The sequence below is a fragment of the Zonotrichia albicollis genome, chromosome W (genome assembly GCF_047830755.1).
Source record: "Zonotrichia albicollis isolate bZonAlb1 chromosome W, bZonAlb1.hap1, whole genome shotgun sequence".
Lineage (NCBI taxonomy): Eukaryota > Metazoa > Chordata > Aves > Passeriformes > Passerellidae > Zonotrichia > Zonotrichia albicollis.
In genome coordinates this window covers 12552171-12575567 of record NC_133859.1, presented here as the reverse complement: position 1 = coordinate 12575567, position 23397 = coordinate 12552171, and the positions used below count along the sequence as shown (strand labels likewise).

At 42.3% G+C, this 23397-nt stretch overlaps 1 protein-coding gene and 1 long non-coding RNA gene across 7 annotated transcripts in view; one reads left to right on the top strand and one right to left on the bottom strand.

Annotated features, from left to right (window-relative positions):
* Nucleotides 1-3661: 3661 nt before the first annotated feature.
* LOC141726958 (uncharacterized) lies at nt 3662-5593 on the bottom strand. The gene is made up of 3 exons (XR_012577915.1): nt 5477-5593; nt 5188-5259; nt 3662-5076 (listed from the first exon to the last, which is right to left on the bottom strand). It is a non-coding gene; the product is annotated as an uncharacterized LOC141726958 (long non-coding RNA).
* LOC141726957 (zinc finger protein 131-like) overlaps nt 5570-23397 on the top strand; it is a 49527-nt gene continuing 31699 nt past the window's right edge. Inside the window, exons 1-6 of one of the 6 annotated variants that reach the window (XM_074532084.1) lie at nt 5580-5729; nt 9247-9385; nt 13826-13927; nt 15570-15714; nt 19372-19729; nt 19832-20054. In XM_074532084.1, coding sequence (XP_074388185.1) covers nt 9262-9385; nt 13826-13927; nt 15570-15714; nt 19372-19729; nt 19832-20054 — 952 coding nt within the window. In that variant the 5' untranslated portion in view covers nt 5580-5729; nt 9247-9261. Of the gene's footprint in view, nt 5730-5831; nt 6289-9246; nt 9386-13825; nt 13928-15569; nt 15715-19371; nt 20055-23397 lie in introns of those variants that run through there. The other 5 variants (XM_074532081.1, XM_074532080.1, XM_074532082.1 and 2 more) reach the window with 5 other exon arrangements.

Genomic DNA, 23397 nt, shown 5'->3' with positions numbered 1-23397 from the left:
GGTAAGCTAGAATAAAAACAGAAAGTTAATCCAAGATCAAGAAGGGATAAATGACAAAGAGGGGTGGGCTACTATTAACAAGAAGCTAGTAATCCCTTCCCATTTGTTGTGGTCACTAAGAAGGGAGAAGCACCAGAAAGTACACTGGGGAGTTGATGCCCTGAACACCTATCTGATTGAAAGAAGTGTTACCAGGAATTTATATGCCACTATTTCTCAAGTGACCCAACAGTGTGATCTTGGCCTCCAGACTAACCCCAAAAATACCCCCACGCCAAAACTTGGTCAGATTGGGAAGGGCCATGGACTGGGACAGCAGTGGAAAATTGACTTTTCAGAACTCCGAAGGAAAGGGGGGTATTGGTATTTATTGGAATTGACAGATACATTTTCAGGGTGGCCAGAAGCATTCCCCACCAGGACTACCAAGGCTCGGGAGGTGACCAGGGTATTATTACAAGAAATAATACTGCACTTTGGAGTTCCAGCCATGATGTCCTCAGACAGAGGATCACCTTTCATTTCCAGGGTAGTGTAACAAATTAGAAGGCATCTAGGCATGGATTGAGAACTTCAAACTCCATACCACCCCCAATCGAGTGGCCAGGTGGAAAAAATGAACCATTTGATTAAGCAAGAAATTGGCCCCAAGCTCTTCCACTGGCATTGTTGCGAATTCAAACTAAACCTAGAGCCAAAGAAAGGTTGAGTCCCTTTAAAATGCTTTATGGAAGACCATATGGTATACAAAAGGGGATGTCTACACACATCAGAGAGGTGACATTGGCCACATACATGGTGGCTTTAAGTAAAATTGAAAAACACGTGGCTGGAACTCGGAGCAGGGAGCTAGTATGTAACATACAACCTGACGATTATGTACATGCTAAATTTCTAACAGAAAAGACTTTGGAACCACAGTGGGAAGGGCCATTCCAGGTGCTTCTCACCATTTTCACCACGATTAAGATCAAGGAGCAGACTGCCTAGATCCACTACTCTCGAGTGAAGAAGGCCCCAGAAGCCCTTTGGAAAGTGACGCTGGGAGACAATGCCCTGGGTTGACTATATGATGCTTTTGTGCCCAATCGTCTCAGTCTGTTTATGTTGAATAATAAGTTTTGTACCTTTAAGAGTGTTCCAGAGAGTGAACGGGGGGAGAGAAGAAGCGCGCAGTTTGTTTTCAGACACTGCACTCCTCCTCCACATTCCTGCTCCTGGACTGTGTTGTCTGTGGATGAGCAGACAGCGAGACAGAGCTCTTCTTTTGCTTTTTAGTTAGTGTTAGCTAGCTGAGGCAAAGAAGTTCCCTGGACTATTTTTTTTCCTTTTTTTTGTACCTCTTGAAACTGCTCTGGACTGAACACCCAGGAGAGCACCGGCAGCTGCAGCTGTGGCCCACCGGGCCGGGCCTGGCCTGCGACAATTCCAGCACCAGAGGGACTGATCAGAGACTGAGTGAGCTGAGCTTCAACTCGGGGTTTTCTCAGTTTGTCATCTCTTTTAGAGTGGCAAGGGGTCTCATTGTTTGATATTGTTTTGGTTTTATTGTTTAATAAACAGGTTTTTTCCACCTTTCTCCAAGGAGGTATTTTTTCCCTCCCGGACCAGTTGAGGGGGGAGGGGCCGATTGGATCTGCTTTTCCCACTGGAGCTCCTTTGGGGGATTCTTCCCCAAATTTGCTCTAAACCTGGACAAATACATAAGACTAAAACTTACTTGGGCAAAATGAGTATATTGCAGCCGGGAGTAGTTAGTAATTTCATTTGCAGAATTGTTCTGTGTGTAATTGCAATTGAAGTCTTAGAATTAGAAGGTACCTCTATCCAAAACAATGTTGAATAGCCTTGGTTCCAAGCTTTTATTTGGTACACTAGATCCATGGGAAAACATTCTGATGTAAAAGATTTAAACCTATCAACTGTGGTAATGCATGGGAATCGGGTATATGAGAAGCAGGAGTAGCAAGAATGGAGACTGTGAACACTTCAAGGGGTCAAAGGAAAAGAAATCAGGGTAGGATGCCAGATGATCAATGGGACCATAAGAGAGCAAATCAAATTAGTGTTTCAGCTTTTCCTACATGCATACATAAACCAAGAGGTTTATAATGGCCCAAGTAAATCAGGCTGTTGGTATAACTTCACATTAATACAGCCTGTAGAGGTGATCTGTCTCTGGGCTCATAATATTATTGGGCTCTCATTCAAATTTAAAATAGATGAGATTAAAAATAGATTAAGATCTCTTACAACAACAGAACCTCATACAACTCACACCAGTATTCAAGTAACTCAAACCCAAACCAACCTTGAAACTAAGGTCTATGAAATAGGCCCATACATAATAAAGAATATGGGTCAACAACAACTGTTGTTTAATCCAGAGTGGTCTCTCAAACATGTTGAATTACTGATACAAATCAACATATGAGAAATCCAACCATCCTGTTCCTCTTTCCTGAGGACATCCTTCAAGGGCTGGACAATGTGGTTACAAAGACAAATACCCCTCAAAAACAGAATAAGAAGGGATTTAACTGGGATATTGGAGACAGGATTGGGAGTTTTAAAGAGAATTTACTCAGAAATATTAATGAACAAGCTGGCCACTGCAACAAGTGATCTAACAAAACTAAAACAGCCCCTGCAGTTATCTTTATTTGCATTAGGAACTAGTCAGTGGCAAATTTCAAAAGTGCTACCAAAATGAGAAAAGGATGGGGGCCAAGACCACAAGTAGATAGTAGAGGTACTTAGTATAGTTCAAGTTAACGTGTCTTTAGCTTTCAGTTGTATACAAACACAATTATGGATGCAGGCAACAGCAGCCTTGGTCATATGGAAAGAGGGTGAAGGTAATTTTCCAGTTGAGATCTGAAATATTATTTGGGATAATGTGATTAATTTTGAAAGAAAGTTCCAATCTTGGTGGACTATGGTAAATTTTACCTACGATTCTGCTTCTAAAGTGGCGACTGCCTTTGTACTTACTCTACATAATGCCACTGTTTATGTTATTCACCCCATTGTTGCACTAGGATTAAACCATGAGAAAATGGTGATTTATCATTCGGAACATAGAGTGTGGGCACGAAAGATGAATAAGAAGTGGCAAACAGTAAACTTAGAATCTTGTGTTACCCGGGAACAACTAGGATTCATCTGTGAAAGCAACACTATTGATGCTCAAGATGTGTATCTTGACACTGAACAAAGTATTTGCCACTTCAAGATTCATCCAGTCACTAATCAGAAAACTGTGTTTGTATACACTGGTAAATGTTGTGTATGCGTAAGGACTGCTTGTACTTTTGTAGCAATTGATAACAACGGTGTAGTTTTACCTAGTAAAAATAATTTTAGTTTTTGTATTTGTAATTTTGTTAAGATTATCGGGTGTGATTTTTCATATTTGGCACCAGTGAAATCCCACCAGCTGATCAGAAACAATTACACAATATATCACAGGCTATCACCTACTCCTATTGGAATGAACCTTACATTAGTAAGACAATTAATTAAACACCAAGACCTAATTGAGATTTTGAAGAAGATCCAGAAAAGCAGAGAAAATACTCTAATTACGGTCCATCATAATGCAAAAGAAAAAAGCAGAATTCTGCAAAAAATAAAACAAGATGGAGATCATAATTGGTGGGATGTAATCTTTGGATGGTCACCAACTGCAACTGGGATTTTCAATACATTGTGCCACCCCATTGTAGTTTTATTGATATTAGCTGGGGTGAGTTTATAGTGCTAATTTGGAATTGGAGAATACTACAACAAATAGCGGTGTTGACCTCCTTATCAAATGTACATGGAAAAGCATTAAGAGACATCTATTATCGTAGAAATTTGTACTAAGTAAATTTTGGATTTTTTTGTTTAGTCTTTTACCTTGGATGCTCACAAAAAGGCCTGCAGAGAGAACAAAGGAGATGCAAGGCTACTTGAAAGGAATGTAACCATCCAAGCTGAAGAGAGATAAGAAGGCCCACCCCCTTGCCTCTCGCTGACCTTGAGACTGAAGCAGACAGAAAAACTGAATCTGGGTTATAAACACCACATTACAACTACGTGACTGAAGAACTGCACAGGCTCATAAAATTTATAAGACAGTTTAATGCATATGCATATGTCTTTTATGCATATGCAACAGGTTAGAGGATAAAGTAGTGTCACAATCTGTCCTTACAAACGGGTTTCGTGATGGTTCGTGGGGTGATCTCAGGGTGCAAAAGAACTGACACGGTACAAGGGGGTTTGCAGTGATAATCAAAACAAATGCACCTTTATTGAAATAACCACAGCAAAAATGTGTTGGGGAGGAATCAGGGAAAAAGGGAGAAAATAAGGGAAAAGAGGGAGGAAAAAGAATGGGTATATCAAACGTAGTACACCGGAGTCCTTCGGGGTTCTGCCAATGGAGTTCACCAGGCCACGTCCAGGGAGATCTCAGAGGTGCAGTTCATCTGGACCCCAATTATACTCTTTTTCGATGGGGGAAGGGGAAATGGATTTTGCAACCGAATTAAAGGTAGTTTATTGTATCTTCGGGGGGAAAGAATGGTGTTTGGAAAAGGGGTACACGCAATCCATGTTTGGCAGTGGGTGAGAGCTTTAGGTCTGGGACTGTGCAAAATAACAGTCGGAGCCGCTAGTTCCCGCGGCTACCCCACCCCGCATGGGCACTGTGAAAAATGTTTTTGTGATTCGTGTCACTTGGCAATGGAATCAGCAAATGCTTGTATCTGTTGTGTCGAAAGTGGACACGGTCCCTGGGATAACTACAAAGAACAGTTTTGAAACTTTCTGACCGAATAGCCAAATAAAGCATTGAACAAAAAAAAAAAAGTATAGTAGAGTCAAGAGATGAGGTGGCAAAAACGACTGATGCTTAGAATAAAATAGAGGAAGTTGTGGTAAAGCTAAGGGATATTGCAACAAAGTGACTAAATGCTTATGTATAACAAAAAGCTTGATGCACTTGTACAAGACTTAAATTATTTAGCAGACACTGGTGAAGGGCCTCCCTCCAGACTACGAGCAGGACCAGAAGCCAACAACCACCTGGAAAGATTATGAAATTGCTGATCCCAGTTTATTGATACTTGCTGATTTGGACTAACACAAGCGCACTGGAAAATGCTTGTAGGCTTAAAAACAGTGTATATACCTTACCGAACTTGTAAGTGGTGTGTGCCGTGAGTGGAGCGGTGACTTCCCGGCCACCCAGCGCTGTTTGCTTGCTTTCTTTAAAATAAAAGATATAGAAATAAAATTCGGTTTGGCTATTGAAATTTTATTATCAGCACTACCTCCTCCCCTGCGAAGAGAGCTAGCGACACGGAAGCGGGCCAATCCTAGGGGAAGTAGCCCCCTGCCCCCTCCCCCCGCCGTTCCCAGGCTCTACCCGGCCGGCTGCGGCGCCTCACGGCAACGTCACCCACCCCCAACAGCCGCTACCCACCCGCAGCCATACGGTGCTGACACACGCACACATCCCATACTACAATTCTCAGGATGCTCCGAGCAGTCGAACCACGTCCCTCACTACCTGCGCACCCTGTCGTGTGAAAGGTGACCCTACCGTCACTTCCGCTCGCTGTGCAAGCCGGGAATGCGAGTAGCGATTGGCCGGTGCCTGCCCTGCTTTTCACCGTGTAGGGGAGCAGGAAGCGGTAACGGCAAAGCGAGCGCGGCAAGGTGAGGGGCTCCTTACGGTGAGTTACCCAGCAGAACTGCCTCCAGAGTGTGACCCAGCCGGGAATTGAAAAGGAGTCGATTTAATGCGCTCTTTGATGACGTAATAACGACTAATGAGGTGGCGGTGTGCTAAACGCATGGTTCGGGCCGGCACTGGTTGGGTCCCTTCTTCAGGGGAGCCCTTGTGGGATACTTGCGCCTGCCGGTGGTTGCGCACACCTCTCTCTGAATGCCTGTGCACGTGCCCGGCAGGCACTTAGCACTGATTAGGCCTTCTGCCGCTTCTGAGACTCGGCGGACGCACATTTGCTTCCCCGCCTGAGGCGGGCTGTGCTGCCGCCTTACGATTGGCGGGGTTCGCGCAGACTACTGTCAGCGCCCGCCAGTGGGGCTGCGGCGGTCCGTGGCGCTGTGAGGGACTTTGACAGGGCTGGGCCTCGGCCTCGCTTTCGAGAGCTTCGAGCTGACTCGAGCCAGCGGGAACTACAAGGGATTTTGGCGGCGGGTCGCAGTTCTGCCTCTCAGCTGCTATGGACAACGTGAGGCTTCTGCCCCTTGAAAGTGCGACACCCCAATGTATGCCCTGCCCTACTTGTCAGGGCGTGGGTGCCTTGGTCACCTCTGTCTTAGCGATAGTGAGGCCTTGTATGTGATTGAGAGGGAACTGAGGGGCTGGCTTGTGTCCTTGTTCTGTGGTTGCTATCTTTGAAGAAAAATAAATAGAAAAGCGCACAAGAAATTCTCATGTCTGTTATTTTCAAGCAACTACTGCTGTTATCCACCAAACACCCCTCATTTTCTTTTCCTGATGTGGCTACAATGAGATGGCAGGGGTTTGGCCAGTGCTCAGTCTGCTGTTCTGTGTTGTCTGCTTTGCCTGCGTGCATTTGGATACAATACATATAGACAAAGAAAACAAATATCTTGTGCCTGGAATAAGAGGAATTCCTGTTGAAGTGCAGGAGGGTGGAAGTAATAAAATGGCTTTACTGAGGTAGATTTATAAGAAAAAAATTGCTAATTGTGTGCATATTGTGAGATGCATCTAGTATCAGAAGTTAATAAGGTTAAGTCAGTAGTCAACTGGGTCTACTGAAAAATCCACGTAAATAATGGAATTAATCCAGTTTTCATCACTCATAAATGAGTCTGCATCTAAGTGTCTACTTGGATCGCTTCTGTCTGCCTTCCTTGGTATCTTGATTTTTCTCTGAGGACTGCATTTCATTTCTTGCTCCAAAGTAGTCATGCTCTCATTGAACATATGCTGTTCTGTTGGGCTTTCTTCTGCAATACCACTGAGTTTGAAATGAGAAGATTCAATGAATGCTGCAACTATATTTAGATGGGCGATAAATTAACTTTTTTTTATTAGTCTTGTGTTAATTCAAAACAAATTATCTATCATAAGTTGTTTTTTATTTGTGATTTTTAGTGTTCTGAGAGACTGAAACTTTTAAAAATTTCTTGAATTGGGGGCTTGCTCTGTTATTTTGGGGGTGTAAGATCTCCCTATAAACACAATTTGGAAGTAAATTCTGGATAGGTTGAAAAAATGAGATTTGAGCTTGAAATTTTGTTTGGTTTAACTTTTAGGGAATTACACTTTTAACTGCAAGTCGTCTATCAATGTACAATATGTCAAAAGTGGGCAAGAAAATTAAACAGTGAAGTAAATGGCTGACAACTTTCTACATGAAACTTTATGGAATGGTGGATGGAAGAAAGATGCTGATCATTTGTCTTAGAGCCATCATTAAAGATGAGGTGAAGGCAGCAGCATTCTTTTCCTTCAGCCTCACTTTCTCTTTTGCCCCCACAAGATCCTGATATGTATTTCAGCATCTGCTTGGCAAAGCAGTGATAGCAGATAAAACTAGACTTCCATAAGCTGTTGCTTCTGCTCTTTTCTGTCTCTTGGCAAAATGATTTCTCCATGGGACAGTTTTTCTGAGATGCAAGAAAGTGCGTTTTGTGGTGCAAATAGGAATTCCACAATTTATTTTACCTGATGTCGTACAATAACTTTGCTTTTATCATAACCAGGTAATTCCTCTTCAGTATGTGTTTGTTGGAAGCAAGGTAGAATTTACATATCTGCTCAGGGGTGTTATCAAGCATGGTGGCACCAGCTCAGGACTTTTCAATTCCAGTCACATACGAAAAATCTGCATAAGTTAGGGAACACTTGCTATCTAGTTTCTTCTAGCAGTCTAAAGAAAACTGCTTCTTAGCCACACCTTAATTTTCCATCTCTATATTCAATTTTTGGTTTGATACTAGCAGCTCTCCTAACTTTCTTCCTTTTGTCCATACAAAGTACAAAAATAAGGGAATTTGAGACATACCCTTCACTATAAAAGTCATTCAAGCCTAATGACCATCTTCTTTCAGAAACCATATGTTCTTCAAAGTGAGTTAGACTATGACAAAAAACAAATTTCTGCATTAATGTGACATTTAAATATCTTTGCTTTTTCTGTGGCATTCTCAGTGTGAGCCATGTGAATGTGGAAGTTGAAGATGAGTGCTGCTGCACAGATCTGAAGAAATTTTTCCCAGAGTTAATTTGTAAAATGCTTTCATTGAACCATTTGAACTCTCTCCAGAGATTCTTTTGCATCAGCAGCACACCCTCTGTGTCTCATCCACAGGCACAGACTTCTGCTAAACTTTTTGAAGTTTGAGGATCTCTGCAACTCTCACCTCCAGCTATGTTTGTTGTATAAGTAAGGGAGGAAGAGCCATGAGATTACAAGCCCATATGTCTCTTTTAAAAGTTGGCAAAGAATATTTCACCTTGTAGGGGGAGAAGTGTAAGAAGCCTGGGTGAATAAGAAGCTCTTTGCTCCCGGGTGTGACAACACATTAAATCCCTGGACACTCCTCTGTACCCAGAAGCTGAAAAGTATTGTTTTATTACATCCTTATTTAAAGGAAGTAAACATCTTGCGTTTACTAGATACAAAATGTGACTTAAGTATGAAAAATTTTAGAACCATTCTTTCACAAAGAGGATTGATAAAATTGCAAGAAGTAACTATAAAGATTATGACATTATGTTGCCAAGATGGAGAATAGTTAGCTATGGAGATGTTACACCCCTGCAGTATTTGCTTTAAGGGAAGTGGGTCCTTGCTGAATTTGTAGAATAAAGAAATGCATTTACGAACTTTGACTGTTTTTTCATGCTGTCGTGGTTTGAGACAAGTTAGGAGGAAACGTTCTGAAATTGTCTCCTCTGAAGAAGGCAGGTCTTGGCACTCCCTCCCCCCAACGAAAGGAATTTCTTGGAGGAAAGTGAAAAAAACTGTTTATAAACTGTGTATAAATAAAGCCATACTTCATTAACCCTCATGTTTCCTACCTGACAGCTAAAATCAGGTAAACCTGTTACCAAGACAGTTGGATGTTTCCATTGGTTTTTTAGTTTCTGAAAAGTGCTAGTTAGTTCATGTCTGTGTAATAAGCTGACTGTGCATAGTACTTTCTAAGTGGCGCAGTATTCTTACTGTCCTACCACATCTTTTGCAGACTAATCTTTTTGCCATGGAAGCTGAAGAAATTATGGAATGTATCCAGGAATTCCCTGAACACTATAAAGTTATTTTGGATAGACTCAATGAACAACGTGAGCAGGACCAGTTTACAGATATCACACTGATTGTTGATGGTATGTATACACTTGAGAACCAGTTGGTACCCACAGAATTATGAAAGCTGTGCTGGGAAGCTGTTGGGTTTGTCATGGGTCAACTGTCAAACTGGGCTGCTAACATTCTTGGCTCTGTATTGGTGTGTGAGTTGCTTGCAGTTTCAGTTATTAATCTTGGGCTGAACAGTCTCCAGCAGAGATTAATAATTTTGTTTCTGCTTTTAATAGAATCCCAGAATGGCCTGGGCTAAAAGGGACCTTAAAGCTCATCTGGTTCTAACCCCCTGCCATGGGCAGGGACACCTTCCATTAGACCAGGTTGCTTCCAGCCCCATCCAACCTAGCCTTGAACACTTCAGGGATGGGACAGCCACAGTTTCTCTGGTCAACCTGTGCCAGGGCCTCACCACTCTTGCAAGGAAGAATTTCTTCTTGACATCTAATCTAAATCTCCCCTCTTTTAGTTTAAAACCATTCCCACTTGTCCTATCACTATCTGCCCATGTAAAAAGTCACTCTTTTTTTAAGCCCCCTTTAGGCATTGGAAGGTGCTCTAGGGTCTCCTCAAAGCACTTTCTTTTCCAGGCTGAATAGCTCCAATTCTCTCTGCCTGTCTTCATAGGAGAGGTGTTTCAACCCTGTGAGCATCTTTGTGGCCTCCTCTGGACCCGCTATAACAAGTCCACATTATTCTTGTGCTGAGGACTCTAGACCTGGATGCAGTGCTCCAGGTGGGGTTTCACGAGAGCAGAGTAGAGGGGGAGAGGAGGGAGCCCCTTCCGAACAAGGGGCTGAAGTTGTACAAATATTGGTTGATTATTTAAAAAGAAAAAAAAAAAAAGAAAAACCAGCTTGAAATAAGGTCGACTTCTTGCTTCTTGGGTATCTGCCTACTATTTTAATCTATAGTTAAAATAGGGTAGAACAACTCACTTATCTTTTTCTATGTGTTCTAAAGACATAAGTATTAGTTTAAAGGGAAGATGGAGATGCAAATGCTTATTATCTCATTAGAAAAGGTGGTGTCTGATAGGTCTCCCAAGACTGCTTCTTATCCCAAGCATGTTTTAGAACGGATGAGCACTTCAGTGAAGATAGGCAGTGTCCACTAGGACAGACCTAGCTAAAGGAGTACCACCTGATCCTTACAAGGATAGCAAGAATTCACTTGAAAGAAAAGGGACCTACAGATCCTGGATTAGAAAAAAGTAAGCAAATGAAGAAAAAAATCATTATTTGGAATCACCATAGTTTCACTGACAGCACTTGCACAAAACTTATCCTGAATGTTTGTTCCTGCTCTAGTATTACCAAATCCGTGTATTGAGCTCAAAACTGTTTTCTTGTGCAGCTGTGTAGTTCTAATACATGTTGGTTCTCCTTCCTCCGTCCCATGGAGCCTTCTGGATGTTCATGCCTGGACCAGGGAGAAGGCAACACCATGATGAGAATACACAGTCTGGAAAACAGGAAGAATAGAGCTAAACCAATTTTGTTTTGCAGGGATCTTTATGATGGCAGAAATGATGATTAAATACATCCATATGTAAGAGCAGCAAAATCTGAGGAGAGCTTTGTGTTGATTTTGCACAGCCTAGATTTTGGTAGCAGAGGAGGGCCACAGAAATAGCTTCCGTGAGAAGCTGCTAGAAGCTTCCACCATGTCCGACAGAGCCAATCCCTGATGGCTCTGAAGATTGACATGCTGCTGGCCCAATTAGAGAGGTTGGTAATGCCTCTGTAATGACATATTTGTGAAGAAAATCAAAACTGTGTGTGTGCAGTTTTTCCAGGGGTGGTGAGGTGCCGTAGCCGCTGCCATCTTGGTGCAGCCTGTGGTGAGACTTGCCTGCCTGGCTGCTCCTAGCTGGCCCCCTGTAGCTAGCTGTGCCGTGAGAAGAAGGGCAGGAGTGGCGGCAGTGGCTTCTCCTTCCCAGCGCCCCGCATGAAGAGAGGTGTTAAATAGCACCAGTGCCAGCAGCTGCCACTGCCCACATAGTGGCAGCAGAGCCTCCTGGCCGCAAACATGGCGAGCAACTCACCAGTGCAGAACCTAAACAAGATTGACCTTTTGGCACTGTGGGATCCTGCAGGAATCTTTGAATTGGTGGAACTTGTTGGCAATGGTACTTATGGACAGCAGTTTTTCTTCTAGTCAAAAAAGAGGAGGAAGTGAGGACATGTGAGGGAAAACAATATGGCGGTACCAAGGTCAGTGGAAAAAAAGAGGGGGAGGAGGTGCTCCAAGCCCCAGAGCCAAGATTCCTCTGCAGGCTGTGGTGAGGACTGGTAAAGTAATCTGTTCCTCTGCAGCCCATGAAGTACACGGGGGATGCAGAGATCCACTCACAGCCCATGAAAGAAGTACTCACGCTGGAGCGGGTGGATGCTGGAGAAAGCTGTGATCTAGTAGGAGACCTGAATAGAGTGGGCCCGTGCTTCCACAGATAAAGAGAGAGAAGGCTCTTGCTTCCAAACTAGAGCAGCCTATCCTTAGAAGACTGAACCCTGTGAATTAGTGACCCATGCTGCAGCAGTTTCAGAAAGACTGTTTGCCTGTGACAGGGACTAAAACTGCAGGAATTTTGGCAGGACTGCTGCTCATGAGATTGGAGCCATGCTGGAGAAGTTCACAGAGAACTGTCTCCCGTGGGAGGGACCCCACAGCATAGCAGAGGAAAGACTCCTCTCCCTGAGTGAACAGAAAAAGGTCTTGGGTGACAAACTGACCAAAATCCCCACGCCCTGTCTCCCTGCACTGTTGGTGGGAAAGAGGGAGGGGTTGGGAGGGAAAAAAGGTGTTTCAAAGTGTTATTTCACTTCTCATTATCCTCCTCTGACTCTGTTAATAATAATTTTACCTTATACCTTTAAATTTGAATCTGTTTTGCCCTTGGAATGTTTTCTCCCAGTCCTCATCTGTAGTGGATTGACATTGGCCCAACACCAGGCAACCATGAGAGTCACTCACTCACCCTCTGCTGCCACAGCTGAGCAGAGGAGAGAAAAAAAATTAATGAAGGGTTCATGAGTTGAGATAAGGACTAGGAGAAAAACACTCCTAGGGCAAAACAGGCTCAGCTTAGAGGTACAAAGTGAATTTATTACTAACAGAATCAGAGGAGGATAATGAGAAGTAAAATAAGCCCTTAAAACACCTTTTCCCCCCAGCCCTTACTGACAGTGCAGACAGACAGGGCATGGGAGTTTTTGGATCAGTTCATTACAGAGACTTTCTCCTGCTGCTCCGGGAGAGGAGTCCTTCCCCTGTGAGATCATGGGGTCCCTCCCACGGGAGACAGTTCCCCATTAACTTCTCCAGCATGGGTCCAATCTAATGGGCAGCAGTCTTACTGCACCTACTGCAATGTGAATCCCCCCGACGGGCAATCAATCCTCCCAAAACTGCTGTGACGTGGGTCACTCTTCACAGGGTGCAGTCCTCCAAAGACAGGCTGCTCCAGCCTGGAAGCAAGGGCCCTCTCTCTCCACTGGGTCTTCCACTGGATCACAGCCTCCTCCAGGCATCCACCCACTCTGGTGTGAGCACCTCCTTCATGAGCTGCAGGTGGATCTCTGCATCCCCCGTGGACCCATGGGCTGCAGGGGGACAGCCTGCGTCACCATGGTCTTCACCACAGCCTGCAGAGGAATCTTGGCTCCAGCACCTGGAGCACCTCCTCCACCTCCTTCTCCACTGACCTTGGTGTCACCATGTTGTTTTCCCTCACATGTTCTCACCTCCTCCTCTTCTCTGACTAGAAGAAAACTGTGTGACTTTGCTTTGATTTTCTTCTTAAATATGTCATCATAGAGGCATTACCAACCTCTCTCATTGGCCCAGGTTTGGCCAGCAGCATGTCCATCTTCAGAGCTATCAGGGATTGGCTCTGCTGGACATGGTGAGAGCTTCCAGCAGCTTCCCACAGGAGCCACCTCTGTGGCCCCCTGCTACCAAAAACCAGGTCATGCAAAACCAATACATCATCTCAGCTCATGAGCCCTTTGTTAATTTTTTTCCCTCTTCTCTGCCCAACTGAGAACAAGAGAAGATGAGCGAACAGCTTTCATGGGTGCTTGGCATTTGGCCTGTGTCAAACCACAACAAGCTTGGATAAAATCTGAGAACTGAGCCCAAGACACACAGGAAAAAGTTTGAACAGGAATTTCCCACAACTTAAATATTTGAAAAGAGAAGCACTCTTGCGTGAGTCCTTTAGCTGACTGAATTGAAGAGCTTCAACAAGGTCACTGATGTCTGCAAGGATCTGCATAAGATAGGACAGGCTAGCTGCAGTGGTATCCCATGTTACAAAGAGACATGCTAAGTAACTATGAGCTGCTGGAATAGATTTGTAGACTGGGTGATTCTGCAGCTGTTCTCTGCGTCTGCACTTATTCTGCACTATGAGTGAAGAAGGTGTTATCCTAAACCAAATTTTTTCTCTCTCTTTGTAGGTCACCATTTCAAAGCTCATAAGGCTGTTCTTGCTGCCTGTAGCCAGTTCTTCTACAAATTCTTCCAAGATTTCACTCAGGAGCCCTTGGTGGAGATTGAAGGTAGTCTGATTCATGCAAATTAAAACCTTCAGAGTTGTGTGCTCATGCTCAAAATGAATGTAGTATCACTGGTATGGGCTTAAATGCATGCTTGATCATATTGAATAGTTTTCTAGATATCAGCTCTTGAGTTGTGAGGTAATGTTGTGGTTTAACCCTGACTGGCAACTAAGCACCACAGAGCCAGGCTGGCTCATTTTCCACCAGTGGGATGGGGGGAAGAATCAGAAGTGTAAAAGTGAGAAAGGAACTTGTGGATTGAGATAAAACCAGTTTAATAATTAAAAATAAATAGTAATTTTGTGAAAATTATAAGTGAAAGAGAAAAAAAGAGGGGAGAAACCCAAGGAAGACAAGTGATGCAAATTAAAACAGCTGCTTGCCACCAACTGACCAGTGCCCAGCCAATCCCCTAGCAGTGGCCCCTCTACCTGCCTCCCACACACATTTTATATACTGAGCATGATGTCATATGTTTTGGAATATTCCTTTGGTCAGTTGGAGTCACCTGTCCTGGCTGTGTCTCCTACCAACTGCCCACACACCCCCAGACTGCTCACTGTCAGGCCAATCTGAGAAGCAGAAAAGGCCTTGGATCTGTGTAAAGCGTTGCTCAGCAGTAACTGAAACAGCAGTGTGTTATCAACACTGTTTCAGCACAGGAAGGACATCGACCTCTTGGAGCAAGTCCAGAGGAGGCCACCAAGATGATCAGAGGGCTGGAGCACCTCTGCTATGAGGAAAGGCTAGGAGAATTGGGATTGTTCAGCCTGGAGAAGAAAAGCTTCAGGGTGACCTAATTGGGGCCTTCCACTACCTGAAGGGAGTCTACGGGAAAGATGGAGAGAGACTATTTACAAAGGTCTGGAGTGAAAAGACAAGAAGGAATGGCTTCACACTGGCAGACAGTAGGTTTAGATTAGATATTAGGAAAAAATTCTTTCCTGTGAGGGTAACGAGACCCTGCGCAGGTTGCCCAGAGAAGTTGTGGATTTTTCATCCCTGGAAGTGTTCAAGCCCAGGCTGGATGGAGTTTGGAACAACCTGGTTTAGTGGAAGGTATCTCTGCCCATGGCAGAGGGTTGAAACGAGATGATCTTTAAGGTCCCTTCCAACCCAAACCATTCTATGACTGAGCACAGATCCAAAACATAGCCCCATGCTAGCTACAGTGAAGAAATTTAAATCTGTCCCAACCAAAACCAGTACAGGTAGCTGTTGCCACTGAAAAAAAAACTTCCCCTGAAGAAAAATTAAAAATAAAAAACATACCTTTACCGGGATGGAAGAACAGGATAGATGTGGAGGAATACCTTCCTAGTAGGTAAAAAATTTCCTGGAGCAACGCAGCCTCTAATAACTTGCTGCTCAGAGATCTCTTGAGAGAGATCATATTTTTATGTTTAAATTTGAACTTTTTTATTTTATACAAGTAGCTTTTTGTCCATCTTATCCTTTTTATCTTTGTCATGGAATGACTGTAGTTGTTCCACATTCACCTGTTTTTATAGTACTTTTTATTCCAATGTGAGCCTTTCAAGGGTGGCATCTTCTTGAAACTGGCTATTGGAGTACTGTGAGCAGGCAAGTTTGAAAGACTGAGGAAGTGTTAAAAGAGACTGTTTTTCTTGCTTGTAAACAGGTGTAAGTAACATGGCATTTCGTCACCTAATTGAGTTCACCTATACAGCAAAACTAATGGTCCAAGGTGAGGAAGAAGCAAATGATGTTTGGAAAGCAGCTGAGTATCTACAGATGTTAGAAGCTATCAAAGCACTTGAAATCAGGTAAACACATAAGCCTTTTTCTTCCCAACACTGAAATGTAGAGTCTTAAGAATCCTTGTATGAGAGCTGCCAGTATTTTCCAGTGCTCTTCTTTATCCTGAAACCTCCTAAACTCATGTGGTATTGTATACTCTTCTACTATAAGATAGGGGTCAGAATTATACAAGCTAAACAAATAAATGTCACATTCTTTGGGCTAGAACTCGATGACAAGTGACATGGCTGGTAAATGTTGCAGATATTTTAGGGCTGTGACTTTGTGATAACTAATACCAGGCTTCTATACTGACTGCCCGCACCTGATTGACAGCTGGCTGTACAGTGATGATATCTTTCAGGTAATTAGACCACATTAACAAGTTTGAAATACTCCTTTGATTTCATGCAGCTTTCTGCTTTCAAGAGAATAGGCAGTGATTTTAAAGGTTATTGTTGCAAATTTAGTGTCTCAAACTTCTTGAACAAATGTAGTTATTATAATTGGTTTTATATGGGATCAGTACTTAATCAAATATTGCTCTAGCACCTTTTATCCAGTACAAGGAACTGTAATTCATTACCAAACTCCAACCTGAGAAAAGCAGGTGCCATTCCCATCATGCTATTTTTCTTCCCCTTCTTTCTCTTTCACAAAGTGCTGTCACGTTCTCATTTCTTCTGTATGCTATACTGTTCTTCTGTCATGAAGCAGGGGGAGTGGCAATAAATAACTCCCAGCATTACAGTTATCCTTGCTTTCTCTTCTAGAATGCTGAAAGGTCTTTGTGTTCAGGCTAAGGAAAGACTGTTGTTTCTTCTTTATCTACTCATAGACACACTAAGCTAAGGAGAGTGGCTCTGACATGGAGTTCCTCTAGTAGCCAAACAAACAAAACCTCCATGACATGGTACCCTGGAAACTTGTTTTTCAACATCAGTGTTTTTTTATTTTTTGGAATCAAGTTATTCTGTTGATTGGTAGCAGAGCTGAATAACTATGTTGGGTTTTTTTGATAGAAAATATAGAATTGTGCATTTCTAGTTCTACTCTCCAACCCCAACAATACCCTTTTTTGACATAATTGAGATTATATATGGTATTACCAAAAGAACTTTTTTTTTTCATTTAGGGAAAAGCAGACCATTGCTGTCTGTTTGAGAAATTTAAGACACTTGAAATTGAAAAACTGTGTTTTAATTGGTATCACTTAGAGTCTCTGTACACTGGTAGAGCTGTTTAACCAGGATTCAGATCAGTCCGTCAAGCTAAACTGTCTAGTCTGCAATTAATTCCCACTAATGTAAAATGTTTGTTGGTTATGCAGCACTAGTAAATGCTGTAATTCTTATGTTACAAGGAAATAAATGTTTGGCTTAACACACACATGGTGCAAGCCAGTCTATTCTTAGAATTATTTCCATTGTTCATAGATTTTTGGGCAGGCGTTTTCAGTTAGAAAAACAAACTTGAGTACCACTCAGTCTCAGTTCTCTCCTTCATAGTAGGAAGGGGACAAATTGCAATACAGTGCCTCTAGCTGAGCTTTGATTAAAAGGGGGCAAGCATCAGAAACTTCAGCTAAAGTAGAGGTTATTATAAAACTAACCATTTGTGTAATGCATCAAAGAGTTGCACAGCACATAATCTAGACTTGAAAGAAAACAACTAGCTGTTATTCCTTGAGGTACAGTGTATTCTATGTGTGTATCCTCATTCAGTTCCACACCTGAGCCACACAGTGTACTCAAGGACAGTAGTCTCCTCTTTGCTGAGCAGATTATTATTTTTGTATGTGTTCCTGGAGCTCCTTGCAGTAATGTGCAAAGTAACTGTCACATTCTAGGCATCAGAAATATGTCCTAGATGAAACTTAAGTTTAGCTGCTGTGTCTTCCTGTGTCTGAATATAGTAAAGTGCAGTTTAATAAGCTGTATCCTGCATTAGGTCATTAGTCACACATTTCTACTCTATGACATACCAAAACTGGAGAAAAACCTTATCACCCCTATTACTAGAAAACCTGAAAGTGATAGGGAGTAGGTTACATAAAAGGATTTATCAGGATGCAAAGGAAGGTAAAGGTACAAAGTACTCTGATTGCAGTCTGATTTGAGGGGAAGATAGCCACTCATTTTCAAAACTGATAATCAGTATTTAAACCTTCAGCATGTAAGTGCTGTGGATAATCATGAGTGTGTGACTTGAAAGCATTGCCCCAGTGTCTTGGGGTGATTTTATGATGATGCTTTATTCCCTATCTGCTTTATGCCCAGAAAAAAACTTCTGTAGTTTTAAGATGGACCCGGAGGGTGGGGCAGGGAGCCTTGGACTCATGCGCGGCGCTCTGTTCAAGCTATCTCTCTCAGAAGTGGTTGGTGCCTATACGGATTGTTACTTAATTGACTTGTTTGCTGGATTAATTTTCGCCAACTTAGGCAAGAAGCTTCTGGGTTTTTTTCTCGTTTTTTCCCCTCCCCCTGGCCTGGAGGCTTTTCACTGGCAAATCCTTTCGGCAGGTTTTTTTTGGGTTTGTGGTTTGGTTTTTTTTCTCCTGCCTGAGGAGCCTGTGGGGTGGCCCTGGCTGGTCTGAACCCCGGAAAGACCGAGACAGCCCAAGAAGGGACATTAAACTGCACCAACTTTGCTGGCTGAGAGGAGAAGACCCACACCAGAAATCTAGCAGGTTCCCTGCTGCTTTGTGAACTCTTTTCTCCTCCACTGACAAAGGGCAGTCGCCATCTTTGCCTCTCAGCCACGCAGCAAGGTGGGAGTGGGGTGTAAAGTTCAATTTTCTTTTTTTTTCCTGTGCTTTGTGGGTATCTTGCTTTGTTAATAAACAGTTTTCCAGGTTTGTTTCACTTTCATCCCCTGGTATCCATTTCTCTCATTGGCAGAAGAAATGGGAGTTATTGAAGCCCTCTCTTTTTAGAGAGAAAACTCATTTTACAGCATTTTTCTCCTAGAATTTGTCTCCAGACTGAGACACCCAGTCAGCTCTGTCCATGTTTGAGATGGGATGCTATCTCTGACATCTTGGAGGAAGGGGGTTTTGGATTTATGGTGCAAGGAAAAGAAGAACAGAGCTGGAAGCTGTGCTTAAGCCCAGATAAATTAAATTAAAATACTCTTTTCACATCCCAGTGACGTTTTTCTTTTTTACTTCAACTGTTAGCTGTGTGTTTTTCTAAAGTACAAGGTGTTATAATAATCATTGTGTGAAGTCACAGCTGTAGTGTTTTGTAAGAAGCTCTAAGTGCTGCAGGCAGTTTCATGCACTCCAGAGCTTGAGAGGTGAATAGTGTAGGAAGAACTTGAATCTTATTTCTGAGTAGGCAGGCCAAAATACAGCATTTTGCATTTCTTGTATAAACCTATGCCATTAGGCTAACTGGCCTTTCTTCTTGATAGGTGCTTTGTATCATTCAAATTGAGCCATTTAAAACACTTTAATAACCTTATGTTAAAGGCTCCACAACTTTAACTGTGCTGTTTTACAGCTCTAAGGAGTATAGATTAAGGACAAATTAACATCTGAAATAGGTGCAGGTTATCTGGCCACTCATCATTCAGCTTCTCTGAGAAACATCTAGCTAGTGTTTAATGCAGAAGCTCAGTGTCAGGCAGGAATTATGTAAGTGCTTATGGATCCTAACTATGTTTATGTAAATGTTTTGCAGGAACAAAGAAAATTCATCACCCTTAGAATCAAATCAAAGACAAGGTAAAAATAAAGCAAAAAAGAGGAAGATTGCTGAAACATCTAATGTTATCACAGAAGCACTGCCATCTGCAGAATCAGAGCCTGTTGAAATTGAGGTTGAGATTGCTGAAGGGACGATTGAAGTGGAAGATGACAGCATCGAAACACTTGAAGTAGCTTCTGCAGAGCAATCTATAAAGTACATACATACAACAGGTACATCAGATGAATCTGCTTTGGCTCTTTTGGCAGATATCACCAGTAAATATCGTCAAGGAGAGACAAAATGCCAGGTTCAAGAAGAAGGTGGTGCAACTGATCCCTCATGCAAACAGGTAGAAGATATTGAACTTGTGGAACTTCAAGTGTCGCATGTGAAGAATCTATTCCACTGTGAAAAATGTAACCGTTCATTTAAATTGTTTTACCATTTTAAGGAACACATGAAAACACACTCTGCTGAGAGTTACAAGTGTGATCTATGCAATAAAAGCTACCTACGAGAGAGTGCTTTGAAACAACACCTCACCTGTCACCACCTTGATGAAGGTGGTTCTAGCAAGAAGCAAAGACCTGGCAAGAAAATACATATATGCCAATACTGTGATAAGCAGTTTGATCACTTTGGACATTTTAAAGAGCACCTCCGAAAGCACACAGGTAAGAACACTGATATGGTCCTGTTCTTGTGGCTTTGGGTCTAGCATTTTGAGGTTTTACATATTTTGGGGAAATAGAAAATAGAAAACATGCTGAAGAAAATGCATGAGTCCTGAGTGCTAGAAATACTTTGCTTGTAGTTGCAACTAAAATGCTGGGGGTTTTTTTGTTTGTTTGTTTGTTTTACATTGATATAAACTTTGAGGGATTGAGGTGGTTAAAAATAGATGCCTAAAACCAGAAAGCTTCTCTTTTCAGTCTATTAAATCCTAAAATATTACTTTCAAATAATTTCTTAAAGCATGTTTTTTTCTTGGAAAGTACCAAACTGAGGAGCTGCCATGACATGCTCTTGTTTTCACAATTCTGCTAGTAAATGTTTCTGTTGAAATATGATCTAAACCATGAGCTTCTCAGTGGAATATATATTTTAAAGAGTTTCTTTTACTAACAGAACATATGAGCAAATGCCTAATAATACATTAGGCATAAAGTATTCCCTTCCTCTTGACATCTCATCTGATTTCATTTTTTTTTTGTTAATTAGCTCAGCAAAACATTTCTTGTGACTATAGTAGACTTGTTACTGTAAAATCTGCCTCTTTGAACAGTATCTTTTGAGTCCAAAACTGCTTGGGTTTCTTCTGTGTAATATGGGAGGTTAAGATGCTATTTTTTCATGTCACTGAAAAGTCTGTGCTATCTGAATAGGCACTGAATATTATATAGATAGCTCTCTGAATGTAAAATATATGTTGTCCTGATCTTTCAGACATTATTTGATATATCAGTCATCAATCATCAGTAAGAATTTAATAGAGGGTAGCAGTCTTATTTATTTTCCAGCTTGCTGTTGCAAAAGCCTTTTAATTGGAACTTCTTTGTATCTGTATATGACACTGCATCAAATGTACTCCAAATAGCCCCTTAAAAGTTGCATTTATGAAAACTCTTTGGCAAACCCTTCTTCCCTGTGAAGCCCGGAGTGTTTCTCTGTTATGACCAAGCCAAATGCAAGCTACCTAACAAAAGTCTTTTCAGAGAAGTTTGTGGAGGATTGGATTAACAGAATAAGCCAAATATAACAGTATATTCATTGCTGTTCTGACAGAAGGATTTTGGGGATGAAGCAACTTAGCATATCACAAGAGGTGCAGAGTACATTCTAAATATGTATTGATGCAAGTACCACACATGGAATCTAATTACTTCCTGTTCCAGTGATGGGCTTGAAGCAGCCAAATTAATCAGCCCATGTCTGAAAACTCTGTAATTGAAGTAATTTTTATGTGAATTATACAAACTTCTTGAGAAAAATTCATCAAGGTCTTTGTCATTCCTCATGAATGCAAAATATGTTTCACAGGTAGTGTACTTTGAACTGCAAATAACATATTCCATGGGAGTGAATAAATGGACTCTATCTACATACCATGAATAAATGATCCCAAGAAGTTCATTTGATAAATGCCTGCCTTTGTATTTCTGGAGGAGAAAAAAAGAAAGACACCCAAACAAAAAATCCCAACAACCTTACTATATTTCTCTAAACCCAATCTAAACAATGATATGGCAGCTTTATGGTTATGGGTGAATTCCCTGGTATTTCTTACATACTGGGCAAATAGAAGTCACTGTGTTATTACGAGTGTCTTTGGGTTAAAAAATATTTATTTTGGGCAATCACTTCCTGTGGCTGCAGGATTATAAAGGTCCAACAAAATATTGGACTCTCTTAGATCAGAATTTCTGTCCTGTGAGTTACTTATGATTGGCAAGTGAAATCTGGCCTGTTCTCGTAAATGGAAAAAAATTAATTGTTAGATCAGGTCAAGAACCCTCCCTCTTTAGTCTTATTTAAGTGAGATTTTATAAACTCATAGTTTAATGACACCCCAGGGGAAGAGAAGCAAGTTGTCACCTTTAGCAGAGGAGTTCAGTTACCAGCTCACCAGTGTACTTCTGAAGCTAGAGGCAGGCTGATACGCTCTCTGTTTTCCATTGCTGCTGCTGCTGAAGTCACTGCATTGTTTTGCACTGTGCAAGAAGTCACTCAATGTCTTTTTGGCCTTTGAATATTGCCACTGCTGTCTTTGAATTGTCAGTTTCAGATACTTTAGGCAGAATATGAAGATTGTTGAAGAATTTGGGTAAAAATAGAATAAATCTGTCCTTAACTGGGCAGTGCCTCGCTTCAAGTAACTCTTTAAATGTAATGAGATTGCAGAGCAGGTGAAGGTTTGTGGTGTGAGTTTTGTTCTGTGATATTCATAAAATCATAGAATGGCCTGGATTGGAAGGGACCTTGAAGCTCATCTCATTCCAGCCCTTCCTGCCATGAGTGCCTTCCACTAGACCAGGTTGTTCCAAGCCCTGTCCAACCTGGCCTTGAGCACTTCCAGGGATGGGACAGCCACAGCTTCTCTGGGTAACCTGTGCCAGGGCCTCACCCTCCTTACAGCAGAGTTTTTCCTAATATCTAATCTAAACCTACTTATTTTCAATTTTAAGCCATTCCCCCTTGTCCTCTCACTCCAGGCCCTTGAAAATAGTCTCTCTCCATCTTTCTTGTCAGCTCCCTTTAGGACCTGGAAGGTCACAATTAGGTCATGCTGGAGCCTCTCTTCTCCAGGCTGAACAATCCCAATTCTCTCAGTTTTTCATAGCCAAGTGTCTCAGTTTAAAAGACAGATGTCTGCCAAGGAAGGTAGGAATCTTCACGGAATGGAAAAGATGATCCCCTCCCTCCAAATTATCACTTCAAAATTACAGGGTTTCCAGGCAAAATTATGGGGAAAGGAATAACATTTCTTTACCGGCAAATTAACTATAAATATAAATCAGAACAAACAACAAAAACAATAACAAGTTTTCCTGCCTGTTAATTTTTCCCTTGGGTGTAGTTGCAACCACAACCGGCAGGGGGCACTGTTTGCTCCTAGCAGGGCAGAGAGGCTGCCCTCTGTGGCTTCAGGGGGCGCTCTGACACAAGCTTGGCAACATCTTCAGGTGGTGGTGGTGGGAGCTCGAGCAAAGAGGAGGACAGGAGATTGCTCCTTTTGCAAAGCTCACGGGCAGCAGTTGGTTCTGGTACCCCCACTGTGAGCTGGCACATTCTGGGGCGGTGGGCAGGGCTTGGTAGCAATGTCGGGCTACTGTGCAGAGAAGTGGCCCGGTGGGGGCAGCCCCAGTCCTGGCAGCACCCCACACGTTGGCTCTGGACCCCCAAATGGCTGAGAAACAGGGAAAAAACGAGCAGACTCACAGTGTAGAATCTGCAGCAAAACGAAGTCCTGAAGCCTAACACACAGGTGTAGTCACAGCCACCACACTGCAGGCCAGG